Here is a 21771-nt window from a genome sequence, read left to right on the forward strand (position 1 = left end):
AACATTCTCACAATTTCTCTAGTTTATTCTGATTTTTTGAGTGTTTACCCGATTGCTGCCTCTGTTCCAATCCCACATTACATCTAATGGCTATGTCTCCTTAGGTTCCCCTTACCTGTGACAGTTTGTTGATTTTTTCTTTTTATGATGACCTTGACAGTTTTGATTAGTACTGGTAAAGAATTTTGTAGGATGCCCCTCTATTGGAATTTGATTATTTTCTTATGATTATTTGGGGGTTACTGGTTTTCTGTAGAAATTTAAAAAGTGCCATTTTTATTATGTCATATCAAAGATACACACTACAATATGATGTATTATTATTGATGTTTACCTTATCCGCTGTCTGAGGTAATATTTGCCAAGCTTCTCCACTGTAAGGTTACCCTTTTCTTCTCTCTCCTTTTGCATAGAATATGATTACCCTTTTCTTCTCTCTCCTTCCTTTAGAAGGAAGTGACTATGCATAGCCCACACTTAAGGAGTGGGGAGTTACGGTCTTCTTTCCTCATGGTCAAGTATCTACATAAGTTATTTGGGATTCTATCACAAAGGGTTTTTCTATTCTCTCCCATTTACTTATTTATTCCATCATATATTTAAATCAGTATAAATAAACTCATGGATACTATTTTATAGTTTGATTCATAATCCAAGTAGTTAAATACTGTGTTACATTGTCATCAATTTTTTTCTGGCTTTGGCCATTGATAGGTCTTTCAGCTGGCTCATGTCATTTTGACATTATCCATCAATTCACTGTAGGTTTTCAGGTTTTTTGTTGTTGTTGTTGAGCACTACAAGACACTCCTTCCTTATATTGTACATTTTCTGCCTGGGTTCTAGAATCAGCCATTTCTCCATGGAAATAGCTAGTTTCTTTCTTTGCAGAATGTTGCTGGAGACCAGGATTTGGAAGCTAGGTGTGTATGTTACCGTTGCTACTGGGATGTCTTTGCTTGGCCTTCTCAACAGACAGATCAAAGATTTTATATATAAATATATAATCTTATTATATATTTATTTATATATTATTATTATATTATTATATAATATATTATATAATATAAATAATATATATTAATATATTATTTAATATATGTTAAATATATATTATATAATATATATTTAATATATGTTAAATATATATTATATAATATATATTTAATATATTAAATAAATATTAAATATGTCTACTTAAGATTTATTTAAATAATATAATTTAACATTATATATTATTTAATATAAAAATATATTAAAATATATATTCTTTTTTGTTTTTGTTTTTTTTTTTTTTTTTTTTGAGACGGAGTCTCGCTCTGCCGCCCAGGCTGGAGTGCAGTGGCCGGATCTCAGCTCACTGCAAGCTCCGCCTCCTGGGTTTACACCATTCTCCTGCCTCAGCCTCCCGAGTAGCTGGGACTACAGGTGCCCGCCACCTCGCCCGGCTAGTTTTTTGTATTTTTTAGTAGAGACGGGGTTTCACGGTGTTAGCCAGGATGGTCTCGATCTCCTGACCTCGTGATCCACCCGTCTCGGCCTCCCAAAGTGCTGGGATTACAGGCTTGAGCCACCGCGCCCGGCCTAAAATATATATTTCTATATCTTATATATAAACATATATTTATATATTAAAGGCTGTATATAGACTAACATATATCTGTAAATTTTTCTGTGTAAGTATCTGTGTCTATATTCTGCTGAACATATATTCTGCTGAACATGTGTCTACATTGATGTCTACCCCCAAGTCTAATCCATAACTACATCAATAATTCTACGCTTCTCCCCTTGCTTATTTATAAATTTCCACTCCAACAGCGAAAAGTCTCCTTCCCACTGTCCATTATTCATTTACTTCTTTTTTCACTTACAGAATACACATACAGCATTCTCACAATGGTTACATCATACCTTTGCACTGTTCAACTTTAACGGCTAGGCGGTGCATTTGGGCAGTACTTTTGCCTTTGTCTGCTAAACACTTGTGACCTTCACAAGTGTTTCTTCACTTTTTTTCCTCTTTTATGTGAGACGGAAAGGCTACAGAGAGCTGGAATTGGGGAAATGCCCTTCTTTCTAGTGAGATAAGACTCTGGTAAAATCTTTTTACTACAAGAGTAGGCAGTTGTTATTGAGAATGCTCTGTGTGCATTTCAAAATGGTTACTTTTCCCCTTCCACTGGCAGAGACAGTAGATGATTTTTGTTGCTGTTGAGGTTCTTTGCTGTGAGAACCTGGTGTAGTTCCTGGAGGCCAAACTCATGGAAATATGGACATTCTACCTAAGACTACAGACTCCAACTCTCATTCTAGTGCCCATACAGATTCCAGCCACCTGTCCAAATTACTTCTTAAACCTTCCTAACAATTTATGGTTCCAGCAGACTCAGTTGCAGAAAAGCTGGTCTTAGCCATTATTCTCTGTATTCATCTGTTTCTCCAGATTTAAGGTGGTAGTGTGCCCTGCAACCTCAATTATCCAATGAATGCAAGAAGAGATTTTCAGTTTGTTCATTTATTTTTCTATTGCTAGGATAGGAATAGTGACTTCCAAACTCTTAGCTTGTCAAAACTGAAATCAGAAGCTACCTGAATTCATTTTCAGCCAAAATGTATGGAATATCATTTGGAAGTTGGTCAAATTATTAGACTTTTTATCATGCTTCCATAAGTTTCAAGCAACCTCTGGATAGGAATACCAGCAATTTAAACTTGAATTTCAGGTACAATGTAGTCACTAAAACAAAATGCTGTCAGAGAAAAAAAAAAGTTCTAAAATAACAAATTTTGGAAACATTTATATTAATAGGCCAAAACAATACAAATAAAAACAACTGTTTAATATCACAATAATTCAAACATTTGAAATAACAGATTTAGGAAATATCTATCATGAACACTATCAATAAACAGAACAGGTTAAGAGGTTCATTCTATTTATGAGTGTTATCCAGAATTTTGGACAAGGCCCTCTATCTCTCAGATCCCAAGCAGAGACTATGAACTAATGGCACAAAAGATGAATTAGGTTTTTTGACAAGGAAGGAAGGGAGGAAGGGAAGAAGGGGGGGAGGGAGGGAGAGACGGAGGGAATTACTGATTTTTTAAGGATTTGGCAATTTCTCTAGAAGGTCTGCATGCTCCAGAAATAGTTGGCTGATATTGTCCCCTGGCAGCCTGTATTAGTCTGTTTTCACACTGCTGATAAAGACATAACCGAGACTGCGTGATTTATGAAGAAAAAGAAGTTTAAAGGACTCACAGTTTCATATGGCTGGGGAGGCCTCATAATCATGGTGGAAGGTAAAAGGCACCTCTTACATGGCAGCAGACAAGAGAGAAGAGAGAACCAAGTGAAACGGGTTTCCCTTATAAAACCATCAGATCTCATGAGACTTATTCACTACCATGAGAACAGTATGGAGGAAGCTGCCCCTGTGATTCAATTATCTCCCACCAGGTCCCTCCCACAACAGGTGGGAGTTATGGGAGCTACAATTCAAGATGTGATTTGGGTGGGGACACAGCCAAACTGTACCACAGCTCTCTGCAGTTGCTGAACATACTTACTTTCTTCAGTTTGTCATGGATTTGCCCAGAGCATCTCACTTGTTTTTGTAGCTGGGACTTCTAGGCACCCAAGTTTTTCTTGTAAACCAATTAATTAGATAAAAACGGATAACAAACCCTCATATGTCTTTTGTAGAACTTAGAAGTCACACAGATATTCAGGATATCATTGCACTTTAGTAAACATGTCTATTCATCTGACTTTTTCCATGGATACTTTGCAATACACAATTAATCAATAATGAAGCACAAATAGAGATATTTCCATTGTGCATTGGATCTTTGTTATTTAAGGTTGTTGAAAACAATCACCTTTTCCAAATTATCTCTGTATCTTCTCTTCGTTCTCTTTCATTTCACTCCAGTTTGCAAAAAAGACTGACCGGGCTTTATAGGTCCACTGTGAAAAATTCAGATTCTGGTTCAAGACATGGTCATTACTGCCACTATGTGGCTTATTTTGGAAGTTGTTGAAAAGAAAACATTTAATTGGAGCTTTTGAACTTAAAGCTGCAAAACCTTGATATGCTCCCTAGTCTCCATAGCTTATACTCATGGATATACTTTTTACCAAGCACAGCACCTAATTAGACAATTAATAATTTATTTTAATTTTAAAAATCTGCCTCCTAAGTAGTTGCATGAGAAACACACGTGCAAATGCACGCAGAAAAATATATGTATATGTACATAAAAAATCTGTATATGTATATATGTAAACACCAGGCTGATTGTATATATAAACATAAATATATATGCAATCTATTTATATCTATTAATTGCATTTTCCTTATTTACACAAATGGATTTGTATGCGTACTTTTTTGCACCTTCCTTTTATTCTTTTCAATGGCTGTGTAATATTCATTTGTGGACATTTCTATTGTTTTTAATTTTTTTTACTTTTGTGTTTATTTCCGTTTCGTTATGGAAAATTGTACTGCTTATATACCCTGGAAATTATTATTTTTAACTTTTGCAATTGTGGAAATTTGCATGATAGAATTTCTAAAAGTAGTATTTTGGATCAAGGAGTAAGTATATTTAAAATTTTGAAACATATTGTCAATTTGCTCTTCAAGTTAGCACCACAGCTACTTTTTCAGGGCCTTTTCCTTTATCAGATGTTCTTGAAATTTAAATTTCTCTATTTATTTTAAAGGCAGAGTCTTGTTATGTTGCCCAGCCTGGAGTGCAATAGCTAATCACATAGCACACTACAGTCTCTAACTCCTGGGCTCAAATGACCCTCCTACCTCCACTTCCCAAGTAGCTGGGACTACAGCTGTGCACCACTGCACTTAACTTAATTTTCTATATTCTGATTACCACCTCTTTGTATTGAGTGCAGTTGCACTCTTTGCCATATGTATGTTGCCTGTGTTCATTTTTCTGTGAAATTCTTGTTCATCTGTTGCCTTTAATTTCTTTCCAGTTGATTTCTGTCTTTATATGTTAAGAATCATCTTTAACTTATGAATATTCTTATATTCTAATGTTACTTATATTTTGATTTACTAATAATCACTTTTGTTACTTAAGATATTTAAATTAGTAGTAAGTCAAATTTTACATATTTTTTTCTTTATGGTCTCTAGGTGTTTTGTCCTGGTAACAATTGTCTTTCTCCCATAAGGTTATGAATACATCTCCCATATAATTTTATAAAGGTTTTTAAATGTATTTCCATTAACCAAACAGTTCATTCATATCTTCTTGTGTTAATCTGTTTACATTGCTATAAAGCAATACCGGAGGCTGGGTAATTTATAAAGAGGTTTATTTGGCTCACGGTTCTGCAGGCTGTACAAGAAGCATGGTGCCAGCATCTGCTTCTGGTGAGAATTTCAGGAGGCTTCTGCTCATGGCGGAAGAGAAAGGGCAGCAGGTGCCACATGGTGAGAGAGAAAAAAGAGAAAGGGGGAAGGGTGCCATGCTCTTTCAAATAACTAGTTCTTCCATGAATTTATAGAATGAGAATTCACTCATTGCTACAGGGAGGACACAAACCATTCATGAGGAATCAACCCCCATGACCCAAACACCCCAAACACCTCCCGCCAGGCCTCATCTCCAACACTGGGGATCAAATTTCAACATGAGATTTGAAGGGGACAAATATCCAAACTGTATCACTTCTCTTTATCAAAATCTAAAAATATAAATTAAACTAAAATTACACTTTACTGTTATCCATAGTTACATTCCTTGCCACAATTCGTATGTAATTAAGTTATGACAGTGTTGATGGTTTATAATTTTTGTGACTAGTTGAGAAAGCCTTTCTTGTTTTTATTTTTTGTTGTTGTTGTTGTTGTTTTGATACAGACTTTCACTCTGTTACCCAGGCTGGAGTACAGTGGCACGATCTCAGCTCACTGCAACTTCCATCTCCCAGGTTCAAGCTATTCTCCTGCCTCAGCCTCCTGAGTTGCTGGGATTACAGGCGCATGCCACCATGGTCAGCTAATTTTTGTATTTTTGGTAGAGACAGGGTTTCACCATGTTGGCCAGGTTGGTCTCAAACTCCTGACCTCAGATGATCTGCTCACCTCAGCTTCCCAAAATGCTGGGATTACAGGCATGAGCCACCGTGCCTGGCCTGACAAAGCCTTTCATATTGAAGCTATGTTGTTAGGTAGATAAAAATTTATGAATATTTATTGCTTGCTAGATTGCTCATTCTATTAATATGAAATATCCATCTTTGTTCCTCTTAAAATGCATTTTATACATAATTATGTTTTATTTGAAATTATTACTGTTAAAAGCTTTTCCCCCTATACTTTGCAGGGTATATCCTTACCCATTCTGTCGAGTTTTTTCTCTGTTGTTTTTAAATTAGTTATTTCAGAACATAGAAGACTAGATGTTTAAAATCAGTGTGTGAATCTATCTTTTAATAGTTAAATCTAACCATCCACAGTTTTTATCCTCACTGATAGTTTCACACTTATTCCTGTCCATTTATTTCCGATTTACCATGCTCTCTTGTTACAGCCCCCCTTATTAATTTTTGCTGAATTAATATTATTTGAATTTTTTCATGTCTTCTATATAATTCTTATATTCTAGTGCTAATTTCTAATACTTAAATACATATATTTTGTTTGTCAGTGTCTAAAATTAATCAGCATGCATATATTACATTGTCTTTATTATCTACAATCCCAGCCTGGATATTTTTGTTTTTCAAATGTTCATTCTTCTGTCTTTTTATATTCTTTTTCTTGTCAATATCTTCCAGCCATGTTGAAAGTCTTTGGAATTTACTCTCAAGCATTAATTTTAAAGCTGACATTTTAAGAAAGAAATTACAATAAAATATCTCCCACTCCTTCCTCCTGGATTCACTTTTCTTCTGGTTAGAACTCTTTCTTTCTCCATTTCTTACTTCATAAGTCATCTTTAGAATATATGTAAATATAAGACTACAAGCAGCCACTACCAACTGATTAGAAATGGGACTTAGGGTGGAATTTATCTTTAGTTTCTTATAGTTCTGAGATAATATTTCTAAAAGGCTAGAAAACATCTTAGAGTATCGTCTTCATTATTGTATCTACCTTCTTTTTACCTGGATCAAGTGCATTAAGTATTGTTTGTGAATTTTTTCAACAACCCTGTAAGAGACATTTTATTATCCCACCATATAGATGTGAGATTCAAAAAGGTTGATTAACTTGATTTTTTTCATCAATGCTTCTAATAGTGGCTTCTTTGCTTTTGAAATGAAAAAAAAAGGGTATACTGAGTTAGAGTTTTATAGTTACCCAGGATAACACTTAAAATCTGTAACTTGACACATTGGGTACTGAATATCCAGACTCCAAACTACTCTCTTTTATTTTGATGAGCGTCCTTAAACTTCTATTTCTAAAGAAAGTCTTCACCTGGAGTTTCTAGAAGAGAAATCTTCTACACTTTGCTACCTGTTCCCGCGCCCAGTGTGCAGGGAGTATTAAAGTTGACAACTTATTGACTCTTGAGATGCCGTGTGATATTTCTTTTGGGGTAAAATTTTTCTGAAGTTGTCATCTATGTAAGCCTTCTTTAGGCTTCTACACCTTACGAGTTATTATAGCCAAAGGAGAAACCAAGAGTTCCGAACTATAAGGAGTGAAATGCTCCAAATTTCTCTTGTTAAACATGGTAATTACCTGGTAACAAGCTGAAAGAGAAAAACAGTGGAGCGTGGCGGCCAGATATTCTGAACCAATGTCTTTCATCATTCTCAGAATGTTATGAAATTTAATAAGTGTTTATTGAATCCTTATTGTAGTAACCCAGCTACAAATTCAATTTTTTTGGTAAGATGTACATCAACTAAACCATACGTGTAAGTGCCTTTCGGCTGTCAGTCACAGTGTGCCACGGGTGTACATTAATAAAAATGAGAGAGTAGGCTTGGGATTCTGACATGAAGAACCCTCTTCAATGGATCCTGTCTAGGCACAGAGATGGTTGGGGCAGGGGAGGTGAATACTCAATGTGTTGGAAATAGGACACAAATTATGTCTCATCTCCTGCTCCTCTAATCAGGTGACCAGGAGGAATTGGCATTCCAGTAACTTCTCAATTCCTAGCTCTGGTGTTCTAGGCCCTCTTTCCATAACTTATCCTTCATCTCAACTCTGTACGTGTGATTTCCCACAGTATTCAAAGGTGGAAAGGCATCCTGTGACTGCATTGGAGAAAATGATGGAGTCAAGTTTTGTCGGCCCCCAGTCATTCCCTGAAGTCCCTTCTCCTGAGAGAGGAAGCCAGTCTGTCAAACACCACAGGTACAAGTAGCTCATCATGGTGGGAGTGGGCACATTCACACTGTGTGTATGCTGGGTGGCACATGCCAAGGACTGGCAGCATGACTTAGGAGAGACAACTGTTCTTGCTTCTCCTGTAGTTCTCTGTGGAGCAGATGCTCAAACACCTCACATCAGGTAAACCAAAGATACCGGTTTCCACAGCAGACAACATTGCCCCTGTAAGAAACTTTGTGGAACTATAAATAACACCCATCAAAGCTACAGACCAGTAAAAAAAAAAAAAAAAAAATTGCATTCTGAAAAACTATTCTTAAAAATAAAATACGTTAAAAATTAAAAATACGTTACCTGGCCTGCCTTTTCTAGATGATACAGTTAATGAGTAATCCTATGCAGCCTAATGTGACAGACTTCAGGTTTTCCAACACAGTTCTTACAAAATAAAATTTTCCACGGGGAAGAAGCCTGGTGAATCTTCTTCTTGGGTCTATAAAATCTTCTGTTATAAATGGGGTGGCAGTTTCTTACAAGCTCCCCAGAAATTGGCTGCTTTGGAGAAAACACCGAAAACGTAGTTATTTGACACATTTCATAGCATTCTAAAGTTAACTTTGTCCTTCAGCATCTTCTAGTCTCCACTTTTCTGTTTTATACATCAGCATTCTGAAACTCCAAATATTAAAGGTATTTGTTCTAAACCAAATGATGAAGTTTGGGACAAATGCTAGATTGTGTTCAGATATACATCCTCAGTCTTTATGGAAGTTATCCAAAGATCGAAGCTTCCTTTTCTTAGTGAGATATACAGTATTTTACAATTTGAAAAAATTATGAAAAATTAAACATTTTAACAATGAAAAAGTAAATAACAGTTGTTCCCAGCAATGAAAGTTGAATGTTGTTGCCCCTTTGTTATCACATACTAGGCAATAGTTTGCACAACACCAAGCCGGAAACATACATGATAGAAGAAAACTACTTTCTTCTTCACCTTTTAATGAGTTATATGAAATGGATTTTATTGTTTCTGGCCACATTTACTTTGAGATTTTTAGTCACTCTTGACACTAATCCTCAGCACTTGATGGCAATTTTTATTCTCATTCTACATGAGTAGAGATTAAAACACTGAGAGTTTGCCATTTTAAAAAATATGGTATGAATCTATGTTCAATTCAGGATTGAAATATGTTTGGCTCTTGGATAATTGCTTTAGCTATTCTTACTGCAAGTTTTGATTTATATCAATGTTGCATTTACAGAGTATTTTCCTGTGAAAAGAGCATTTCATTTCACTGGACCTAATGGAAGTTGTCTTAATTAGGGAAATAAGTCCAATATTACCAGTCTTTCAGAAGACTGACATTGTCCCCCAAATGGTATTTTCTCCTCCTGATTATAACACATGTTAAAGTAGTATTTCACCTAGTCAAGTAATTCAGTATAATATCTTTCTAGTATTATATATTAACTATATTCTGTCATAAATGTTTTAAAATTGATATATATGTTTTAAAACATCAACTTTTCATATGTTTGAGCTGCAATATTCCTATGCCCAGTTCTCATGTACTTTTTTTTTATGCTTCCTCCTAAACTTGGCTTCTGCTATGGTGTCTAGAAGTCACTCACACATTAAATAAGGATATCTTTAAGAGACCTTCCTTTTTGTTTGGATCAACGACATTGCAGTATCTGTTAGCATACATTGTGTCCTGACAGACGGACAAGGGTTGACTCACAAAATGCTTTTAGAACTTTGTAAATTATAGTTTAATATATCATAGCTTTTGTTTTGTAAAACATGCAATAGACTTAAACGTTTTCATGATTGATAACCCAGGCACTGATTTATACCTGGAAACTGCTCCATAACTTCCTGAATGCCACTGAGTTAGAAGGCCGGAATAGCTGATCAATAGGCATAAAACTCTTTTAAGACAGGTCACTAGTTCATACTGATAGACTTTGCTGTTGTGACAGTTTAGTGAGCTATGAATAATTAATTTCTTTTGTGCACTGCAAATATGACTCTTTTGGATAACTCATGTACGAAACAAAGCTATTAATTCAAAGCCATTATTTCTAATGTTTAGTTCAAAAAAATCCCATCTGTTTAGAAAATAAATCTATTACGGCATGTCATATTTATTGCAGTATATTTTGGCAATGTAAGTCATTTATCTTTTTTTATTATTTTATTTTTTTGGAGATAGAGTCTCGCTCTGTCGCCCAGGCTGGAGTGCAGTGGTGTGATCTCGGCTCACTGCAACCTCCGGCTCCTGAGTTCAAGGGATTCTCTTGCCTCAGCCTCCCAGGTAGCTGGGAATACAGGCACGTGCTACCACACCTAGCTAATTTTTGTATTTTTAGTAGAGATGGGGTTTCACTATGTTGGCCAGGCTGGTCTTGAAGTCCTGACCTCAGGTGATCCACCAGCCTCAGCCTCCCAAAGTGCTGGGATTACAGGTGTGAGCCACTGTGCCTCGCCATGTCACTTATAAAAAGCACGTATGTAGGTTTTTTTGCATTGAAATAATTCCAGGGTTTTCAGTGACAGAGAAGACCCTATGAATTGCCAGGTGTGGCAATGGAGCTAGAGGAACTCATCGTGTGGAGCACCTACTGTGTGCCAGGCTCCATGCTCCATGCTTTGCATACTTCCTGTCTTTAAACCTCCACATCCCATAGCGAACCTAGGAAAATTCTTAAGTAGAATGCTGATATCTTCCTTTTGCCACTCCCTTCTCACACTGGCAACAAGTTTCTACCTTTTCTGTTTTCTGCCTTGCCCTGTACACCAAGACGGCTGCAGGCTCCCTTGTCCTCTGGTTTCTGTGGGTTCAGTGTGAGGCACAGGCATGAGATAGATGGCAGGGAGGAGAGTGAGGTCATGGCCCTTGTGTCACCTTCCTCCCTGCTTGGTTGCCTTCAGTACGTCCCTTTTCTGGGGCCATGGAGCCTGCAATGCGGCCCCCTCCTTACAACTCACTTTCTCTCTCCATTCTGAGAACTGCTCCCTCTCCTTGTTCCTTAAGTCAGAGGTATAATAATAGCTTCTCATAGTAGTCCTGAGGCACAGCAGCCTCCTTTATTGCCTTTTTCCCCCTCAAACACTGATCACACTTTTGTATATAGCAAAATCTCTAACAATGAACCAAGTTAAACTGCCATCTGTGTCTCTCCGGGACTCTGACTGGTACAAGTACCTCCATCAGCATCATGCTTCTAGCAACTAGTTACCTGCAGACCCAAGACTTATACTCAGTTGCAGCTAACTCTAGCATCTAAGCCTTCATGCCCTGCAGACCCCATCGTTGCCATTGGATGGTAGATGAAAGTAGGAAGGCAAGGAAACAAATTAGCTGCTAGAGAGCTTCTCCAACTTGTGGGCTTAGTGCACTAACTAGACATCCCCTGTTAGGCATTTAGGGACACACCATACCAGATGTATCATGATAAAGAATGAAGGTATAGGGGCTAGGGACAGTGGCTAACGCCTATAATCCCAGCACTTTGGGAGGCCTAAGAGGTGGATGACCTGAGGTCAGGAGTTTGAGACCAGCCTGGCCAACATGGTGAAACCTCGTCTTTACTAAAAATACAAAAATGAGCCTGCCATGGTGGGGGGCACCTGTAGTCCCAGCTACTTGGGAGGCTGGGGCAGGAGAATCATGGGAACCCAAGAGGTGGAGGTTGCAGTGAGCCGAGATTGTGCCACTGTACTTCAGCCTGGGTGACTCTGTCTCAAAAAAAATAATAATAATAATAAAGGTGTAATAAGGGATGATCTTCTGCTTGCACAAATTTAGGAAGTTAATGTTGGCTTGAGGAATATAAAGATTGATCAGTCACCTTGCCACAACCAAGAAAGTGGCTATTAACACTCAAATATCAGATTTTCAAACTCTGATCTTAAATAATATTTGCAAAGTCCTGTTTTGTATTGACTAAGTAGAATTAACAGTAATATTGATGGAAGAAAAGTGACAAAACACCAAATAACATAGTGATATGGGTAAAATGTCTTTGAGAGACTGGTTTCTTTAGAGCCTTCATAAATTTATTGAAATTTTGAGAATGTTTTCATATTTCTTTCTATGGTTGTATTGATATTTACAGAGTTAAATGAGAATGCAGCACAAAATTCTCAGTTCCTTTATTATTTGAGCACCGCAGAACCAGTGTGACCCCATAAACTAGCATCTCGTGGAATGTCTACACATGAACAAAGTTCTGCTCACCAGTCTACAGTAGGGTTAATTCAGTGGGGTGGAGATAGGAATGGATAAGGAACAGGTAATAAGTCTCATCAGCAATGAATTTTTATAGAGTCTAGTTCTTTTCTGTACATAATCTATGTAAGAATTCTCACTTTGTTAAGGCCTGTGGTGTAAGCCACTTACGTGATTTGCTCATTGATGGCATCTATAAACATACAGTTATTTAGGCATTTGAATGTATGAGTCAAATAAAATATATAGTCAGATGTTTATTAAAAGCAAACTCAGAAGAAAAATAATTTAGTTTGTCAAGATTGATTAAAATCTGAGGTAGTGAACAGGGAATTTAAACATATGTTAACGAGAAAATGCCAATTAAAATTTGTGAATTCTATCGCTAATAAGTGAATTTTTTCCCCCGCAAATCCCTTCTGGGCTTACTGTGTTTAGTTTTTGTCAGTGTCTCATAAGAAGGCTATTTTTATTTCTATCAGAGAGACACCTACGATGCCTTGGATAATCAGGATGGATGGGAATGAGGAGCTTGAGAATTCCTTAAGTTCGCCTCTTACCCTGGCTGGAAAGTGGCAATGATTTTCATCAGTCATGCTCTAACCTAGAAAGCCAGAAATCCAGGAACTTCCCTTTTTCTCAGTGTCTCCAAAGGTAAAATGGATTGGGCAATTCCTGATCCCATTCTACCACATATACTATATTCATGGGTGGCCCCTGGCCTAGAACTTTGAGGACTTGGGGTGCAGATTCAGTGTTTGCAAAGGTTGAGCAGCCACCTGTGAGGTTATTGCTATGATGTCTTCTGTTTGTTTGTTTGTCTGTTTTCATTCCACCTCAGCAGGAGTTTATCCTCTTGCTGCAGCCCAGGGCAAAGGAGTGGCATGCTCCATAGGAATGCCTTCAGAAGGACACCCCCGTCACCCCGAAGTAGGCTAGGCGGAATTGTGGGACCAGCATATCAGCAACTCGAAGAATCAAGGATCCCAGACCAGGATACGATACCTTGCCAAGGGTAGGTCTCAAAACAGCAGTGGAATTTAGGGAAGGTGTCTTTAATGCCATAGCTTTAAATTAAGTTTTATGTTCCTTAGGGTTTTATTCATTCGTTTATTCATTAACTAGCTATATATGCTTACTGCCATCTTTGTTCTCCAAAAAGTGAACCAACTTTAAAGTATAGGTGTGATGGAAATGGGTATCAGAGAAACATTAGATTAGAAAGAAATACAACTAGGAAGAAAGTAAGTGTAGATATCTAGGCAATATGTTATTAGATCATTTGCTAATACAACTGGAAATTTCTCTTTGATTTAAAAAATCAAAGGAGGATTACAGTGTTCCTTCATCTGCAGATTAGAAAAAGGACTTAATTCTCTGATAAGTATTGTGAACAATACACTAAACAATAACTCATGGCATATATACAGTATCTGCTTCCCCTGAGCTTGAGTGTAGAATCTGGGTCAATCTTGAGAGTGTAAAGTCAAAGCACAACTTACTAAAACTCATATCTGCAAGTTATTCATGGTACAGGGGTAGAAGGATGGGCTTTGGACACCATCGCTGCTACTCTTTACAGTGCAAAAGATATCCCTTCCTCTGGTGGACACAGATCCATAGAGGCATCACCACCATCAAAGCATGGTGAGCTGAGTACAGGATGAATGTTAGCCATTATTCACATAGTTGGCATAAACTGCCCAACTAAACATGCGATCCTCACTTAAACTGACTGGACTTCAAATCCCATCTCTGCTCCTCACTACTAGTGTGACTTTGAGAATATGTTATGATGTGGTCTTAGATGCTCTTATCTATAATTTGAGAAAAATAGACCAGACACTGTGGCTTATACCCATAGTCCCAGCACTTTGGGAGGCTGAGGTATGCAGATCACTTGAGCTCAGGAGTTTGAGACCAGCCTGGGCAACATGGCAAACACCGTCTTTACCAAAAATACAAAAAATTAGCTGGGCATGGTAGTGTGTGCCTGTGGTCCCAGCTGCTTGGGAGGCTGAGGTGGGAGCATCCCTTGAGCCTCAGAGATGGAGGCTATCGTGAGTGCAGATGGTGCTACTGGACTCCAACCTAGGTGACAGAGAGACCGTATCTCAAAAAAGAAAAGAAAAATATAAATAATTGAGCAAAATAATATCAACGCCCTGAAGATTGTTGGGCAGATTTAAAACAATCATGTGTGTAAAGAGTTTGTAGTAGACACATAGTAAGCAGAGAAATGGTACTGGTATTCATCATTACAGTAATTGTTATAATTTTTTCAATAATTTCAAGAGCAATGCAATCAGAGTTTACTCTAGAAATTTCAGAAATCGGTTCCCTCACTCAAGCCAGGTTCTCATGGCTCTGTTTTTATCTCTCTGAATGAGCCAGGCCAGGTTTCTATGCTGCTTTGACCTGGATGATTTTTCCAGACTGTCTCTATCAGGCTAAAGACCAAAACAGGGGGTAGGTCTAGCACAGAATCTCACGTTTCTCTTTTCATATGGGAATGGGATATATGGAGCAGTGTCCTGTCTAACAAAGTTCAGCAACAGATTTCTTTAGGAAAGCTAGAAGACAGGAAATAAATGGCTGGTGGCTAGGTTTATAATTTTGAAGCAATTCCAAATGGACTGTAAAAGGCATTTGGTACAGATTTAGGGTGACAGTTGCAAAGTAAACATAACAGCCAAGGGGTTCAAAATGTATAATGCTAGTCAAGAAGCAGTTTGCATTTCTCTTGGTCTTATCTGTGGAAAAGCAGGCTTGCATTTAACCCATAATTATAATTGATCATGTTTCATAGTGCCTTTTCTATATAAATGACTAATGATGCCTCTTGCTAGTGAGTATGACTATATACATATACATAAAATCCCTGGGATGAATGTTACAAGAACAAATGAGGGAAAACCAACTTCAGAGATTTTGTGAGTGGACAAAAAACCCAGCCCATGCTGCTTTTTTTTTTTTTTTTTTCTTTTGGGCACTGTTATGACCATCATTCCATATGTTCGAGGAGTAAGGGTGCTTGGAGCCTATGCCAGGCTCAAGCTCGAACCATGCACATGTCATCAGGGGCTCAGAGATCACATTACATGCTGAGGCTATGCTTTGCTTTTTTAACCTCCTAGGAGACTCACACTTATTTTCTGCGTGGTGGTAGTTTTGTTTTGGTTCAGTCACTATTGGGTTGGAATATTCTCTCCAGCTGCTTGGCCACAGGTATTTTCCCATGTGTGATATCTACCAGATGCTGATAAATGGTGACTCTAAGCGTAAGTCACTGTATGCCCAGCACAATGAATCTCAGGGAGCAATCTCATTCTCAGTTCTTATAAATAGCTATTTTCCACTCCCAGGGGGCTGACTGTCTCTCTGAACTGCAAATGGGATTGGCAATAGAATTTCACAGCTAAAGGCCCTCTTTAAATTTGGCCCCAGCCTGGAAGAGGGGGAAATGAATTTGCAAGAGCCATCAGCTATCTGCTGCTTGTTTACCAAGCAAGTGGGCGCTGTCTGTGACAGTTAGGCTTCCAACATATGTGGCTTCTTTCCTTGGCAAGAACTTCCGCCCAGCTTGAACGTAACGTCTATCTTATTGTGGCCTGGGGAAGGAGTGAGGTGAAGAGGAGATTCTTGAGGAAACTTTGTCATGACTGGAGCCCTGGTCAATGACAGCCATGGTAATGGCTCAGAGAGTTTAAACTGTATCATGTCAGGAAAATCAAGCTAATATATTCATATGCCAGACAAAAAGAGATGGAATCACAAATGTTAGATTCACATCTTAGAAGTAGATAAAATTCAAAATATACTGAATACCTACCACACCTAGCTAGCAACTTTATACACTTCTCTTCAGTTATTCTTTAGAAATATTATGGATAAGCACACTAAGGATATCAGAGTTTAAATGGCTAGCCCAACGTGACATACACAGTCCCATGTAAAAGAGCTGCGATTGAATACTGGCTTTTCTGACTAAATAAACCACTAAATCAACAAGGAATGTGAAGAAAACCACATTTATGGCTGATGACTTGTAAACGGAGTATCTAATTTTATGACTTCAGAGGAAAGTGTGGATTCCTTCAAAATAGTCTGTTCATTCATTGCCATGTGCCCTAGGAACTGAGAGGGTTTGGAGTCTCGTAGAGAAACACAAATTCCTTAGCATGACTCATGAATGACTGGGAACCAAATCAAGTGACTAATACTTGGAATCTTTCTTCTTTAAAAGAATGCTTCGACTCACATAGTTACAGACAAGATGCATTTGTATTTTCTTTGTTGAGGATGAGAGGAAGACTGGCCCAAAACGAAATGACAAGCTCATGGACAGAACTTGTGGAAGCATCATTGGCCCTCAAGGGATACAGAACTTTGAATCCTCTGACTCAGAAATTACATCTAGAAATTTAGCTCTCACTTAAACTTCTGCTGGAATACCAGTGCTGGGACACTCATAGCATCTCTGGGGGGGCGTGAGGCTTGCCACTGTGTCTCTAGTAGAACAGGGCAGAGACATTATTTCAATTAGTCCTCAGAAAAATTCCCCTTCCCTCTGAGCAATCAAGTTAGTGTTACTACCTGATTGTTTTAATTGATGGCAAAATTAAAGTGAGGCTGCCATTTACCTGAGATTCCAGAGCATATAGTAATTTTGGAACTTGAAATCATGTCTAATTCAAAACAAAATCACAGTTAGGAAAGTTCTCGTTGTTTACAGCTCATCTTCATGTCATGGTAACATTTTAAATTTCGGTTGTTGCCAGGCATGTGTTCAAAGCCTGACTTGGGAAATGACACATAATAGTCCACTGCAATTCCTCTTTCTCATCTAAATCCTTTAGTCGGACCTCTGGCAAATGAGAAGAATGCTCAAAGTTTGGCGTGAATTGCCTTTGATTGTGTCTTAGTCATGCCACCTAGTTGACTTGTTGAATTTACAATTTAAAAGCATTCTCTAAGATATTTGCACCTTTATCCAACTGTTTAGATCCAACTGTAAGAATTTTTACCTATCACCATCGCGTATCAACTTACCAGATTCTACCTACTGGTATACCCTGATGATATTTATGTGAAATGCTATCCTGGCTACACTTCTTGTCCCTGTTTCACTGGTGAACCTGACAGGCAGACTTTCTATATTTTCATACGTACAAATCATGCTAACAGGATGGTGCTGAGAGCAAAACAAAAGCCTGAAATTTGTTTCCTTACTTCTTGTTGAAAGTGATTTATTGATTTGAAGTTTTAGGCTCGTATTTTTAGTTATATAACACTAATGAGAATGGAGTAATATTCCCCAAGAATTTCCAAATATTTAACTGTGCAGTTTGTATGAATAAAGATTACATATCCCCAAAAAGGTATTCTGGTTCACCTTAGGATATATTCATTCATTAACAACCTCTAACATTGACAATAATAATTAGAATAAGACAACTTGGGTTTAAATTCTCTGTGTGACTCTTACTGAAGATATAACTTTGGGAAAATCATCTTAGTCTATTTTACTCATCCATTAAATGTAATAATAAATAAACTACAAGGTTTTTAAAAAATAAAACAAGTTAATTGGAGGTGAAAGTGATTTTTACAAGCACTGTACAGATATTAGCTGTTGTTATTAAGTTTGAAAACAGACATTAAGTAGGATATAAAGGGGGAGTTTACCTTGAAGACTTGTTTATGTATTCATGTATTCACTCAGTTAAAGTGTATTGATTACCAACTCTGTATTAGGCACAGTAAGAGAGGATGGGACTACAGAGGCCTAAATCTCTTCCCTGTCTGTGTTCACTGTCTGGTGGAAAGACCTCTAATTTGCTCCCAATCATGTCCTCACAATAAAGATTTGTATTTAGTATGCAACACACTGCATTGCAATTATTATCTACATGTATAAACATGATTTTCATTTACATAATAATGGAAGTCAAGGAAATGAGATTTATTGTATGGAAGGTTGATATGTTTAAATTGTGTCAAAATTTGAATGTTTAACATTTAAATTAGGGACAAATAACTAAGAAATAGAATAAAACACTACTGTTCAAGTTCCAAAACCCCATTTCTATAAATCTGCTATATACCTGTCCCATTTTCTGTCACTGAACAGTACAGAGGAGAAAGATTTACTAGCCCTGAACAGGCAAGAAGGGAAGTTAGAAGATTCTGCTATATTCAAATGACTTGCAATGGCATATTGGCATTCTTGACAAGTCCTTGCCATGGACCAAAGAACTACCTTACTTGGTTTCTTGGTTACTTGGTTGTAAGGAAAGATGCTAGATGCGTAGAAGCCCTATGGAACCCACTTCATATTCAGCCCCAGGCAGGTAGAGGAATCGTTATCCTCCCATTCCCATCCGCTGGCTCGGCAATCTGGCAGTGAGGTGGTTCCTATAGAGCACAGTGCCAGTGGAAATTGGATTTGGATCCCCTAAAATCAGTGTGAAGCAGAAAAACTTGTGATTGTAGTACCTGGATGCTTAATATTGGGCTTCTTGATTGGCTTCAACTAGGGTGGCCACAACAAGTCTACTGGACTAACCCAGGGCTGAGAGGGTGGACGAGTTGATGGAGTGGACTAATGCCATTATGGGTGTCCTGTTTGTCACAATGGAAAGGCCACACTTACCTGCTCAATCCCCATTTACTTTGTATTCTAGGATAGAGGTCAGGAAGACTATATCCCACCTGCCTATACAGCTGTGGTGTGTTGAAAGACCCCTGGACTTAAAGTAAGAAGATCTGGGTTTGAGTCTCAGTCTGTCACTTATTTTCTGTGTGACCTTGGGCAAGTCACTTCACCTATCTGAGCTTCAGTTTACTTCTCTGTTTAACTGGGAATCTATTATCCGTCTCATGGGGTTGCTGTGAGAATTCAGTGAGATGGTGCATGTGAAAAGTGCTTTGTGGATTGAGTATTGCTCTAACAAAGCCCAGCAGAAGGCAGAAGGAGTAACACTGTGTTTCTTTTTCAGGTATTCATCCAATGGTTTAAAAACTCAACGAAATACATCAATAAATATGCAACTGCCTTCAAGAGAGACAAACCCCTATTTTAATAGCTTGGAGCAAAAGGACCTGGTGGGCTATTCATCCACAAGGGCCAGTTCTGTGCCCATCATCCCTTCAGTGGGTTTAGAGGAAACCTGCCTGCAAATGCCAGGGATTTCTGAAGTCAAAAGCATCAAATGGTGCAAAAACTCCTATTCAGCTGACGTTGTCAATGTGAGTATTCCAGTCAGCGATTGTCTTATAGCAGAACAACAAGAAGTGAAAATATTGCTAGAAACTGTCCAGGAGCAGATCCGAATTCTGACTGATGCCAGACGGTCAGAAGACTACGAACTGGCCAGCGTAGAAACCGAGGACAGTGCAAGCGAAAACACAGCCTTTCTCCCCCTGAGTCCCACGGCCAAATCAGAACGAGAGGCACAATTTGTCTTAAGAAATGAAATACAAAGAGACTCTGCATTGACCAAGTGACTGGAGATGTAGGAATCTGTGCATTCTATGCTTTGCTCAACAGGAAAGAGAGGAAATCAAATACAAATTATTTATATGCATTAATTTAAGAGCATCTACTTAGAAGAAACCAAATAGTCTATCGCCCTCATATCATAGTGTTTTTTAACAAATATTTTTTTAAGGGAAAGAAATGTTTCAGGAGGGATAAAGCTTACCATTAAAGCTTTGGGGTAGAATTCTGAATCCAATTTGAGTTAGTCCCAACACTGTCCTCTTAGGCTCTTAGAAGATGTGGGCAATTCAGACCCTTGGCCCCACAAGTGCCAGTGTCTCATTAAAACACACTGGTTGCAAAAGAGGAGAGCTGCATCCTACAGGTGGATGCGCCAGTGAGCAGGTGGCCCTTGCCATTTGGCTTGCCAGTCCCAAGCCTGAAATTTCTATTCACCCAATAGCCTCATCACAGATTATGTCATGTCGAGAAATGTAGTGTTTTCTATTTGATTTTTGGAGAATGCCACAAAAGACTCTGCAATGGAAAGGAGGACAGGAGATAGAAGGAGAAACCGGAGGCAATCTTAACTACTCTTGTGTGCCACCTTCCTCTGAGATTTGAATGCACAGATCTCAGCTGGAGGTATGAAATTATTACAGAAAAAGAGACAAACAAGTCACTATGTCGTGTCACTAAAATCATGCTAATAGAAATGTTTTTCCTTGAGATTGTTTAGAGGCTCTGGAGGAGCGTTTCTCAGTTTTTGTGTGCCTGTGTGCACATGTGTGTGCGAGCGTGTGTGTATGTGGACTTGCTCACGCGGACACATGTGCTGTAAGCACATGTGTTCATTGTGCGTATGTGTGTGCATGTGTGCGCGTATTACGCTTGCTAAAATTTGTTCTGAAACATCAGGGAATCTAATATTCAGAAAAAGTATTTCCCTCTTAGATCTGTTCACTTTAAATTTTTCCATTAAGTATAAAGTTCAGTTAGTTCTTAAATCAAGGTCACTTGCATGGTGGGGTCGTATAAAACTCTTGACACTGTCTAGACCATTTTCTGATGTGAATACTTTTGAGAGGATCAACTATTGGCTCATTAATGATATCAGTATCATAAGGTGAGTTAATTGAGGGTGTATGTTTATTTTGAATCATGCCTACTTAAATTATTAACACAAGACAATTAACAAATTGACAGTTATCATTTGCTTTCTCATCATCCTCATTGCTATTTATTTTATAGCAAGTCTACTACATATGGACCAAGGCTTTGGCTTCTGTGGTTAGTATGGGAAGAATAAATTGTTGAAATAATAAAACCCAGACTATTCAGTTCACAAGAAGCCCCCCAAAAGAACAGTAAATTGTGTTGTATGTTCATTTGGAATAAAGCAATATTTTTACCACTGCTAAGGTGAACTGAAATCTCTCCTGAAGATTTGTCTGTTTATTTACCCTCACTTTCATGGGACATATGAGGAAATTAGTGTTCACATACCCAGTCTTTTTTCAATTATTGGTGGTGTTGAGTTGTTATGTTTACACTGTTTTAAATAAAAAGGCACCGTATTTGAAAGCATAAAAGATTTCTTTTACTGCAGTTTGGGAAAACCTTGGTTAAAATCTCTTGGTGGAAGACACATTCCATGGAAAAGGAATATAACTATTTCTGAGTCAAGCAGTAAATATATACAGTTCTTATTTCA

At 37.9% G+C, this 21771-nt stretch overlaps 1 protein-coding gene across 1 annotated transcript in view; it reads left to right on the top strand.

Moving 5' to 3' along the window:
* Positions 1–21480, top strand: part of LOC117082149 (pro-neuregulin-3, membrane-bound isoform-like) — a 36819-nt gene extending 15339 nt beyond the window's left edge. Inside the window, exons 3-5 of the mRNA XM_033208728.1 lie at positions 8230–8357; positions 13419–13589; positions 19576–21480. Of these exons, the coding sequence (XP_033064619.1) occupies positions 8230–8357; positions 13419–13589; positions 19576–20083 (807 nt within the window). The 3' untranslated portion in view covers positions 20084–21480. The remainder of the gene's footprint in view (positions 1–8229; positions 8358–13418; positions 13590–19575) is intronic.
* Positions 21481–21771: the final 291 nt, after the last annotated feature.

This window comes from Trachypithecus francoisi, unplaced genomic scaffold (genome assembly GCF_009764315.1).
Source record: "Trachypithecus francoisi isolate TF-2019V2 unplaced genomic scaffold, Tfra_2.0 Lachesis_group9, whole genome shotgun sequence".
NCBI lineage: Eukaryota > Metazoa > Chordata > Mammalia > Primates > Cercopithecidae > Trachypithecus > Trachypithecus francoisi.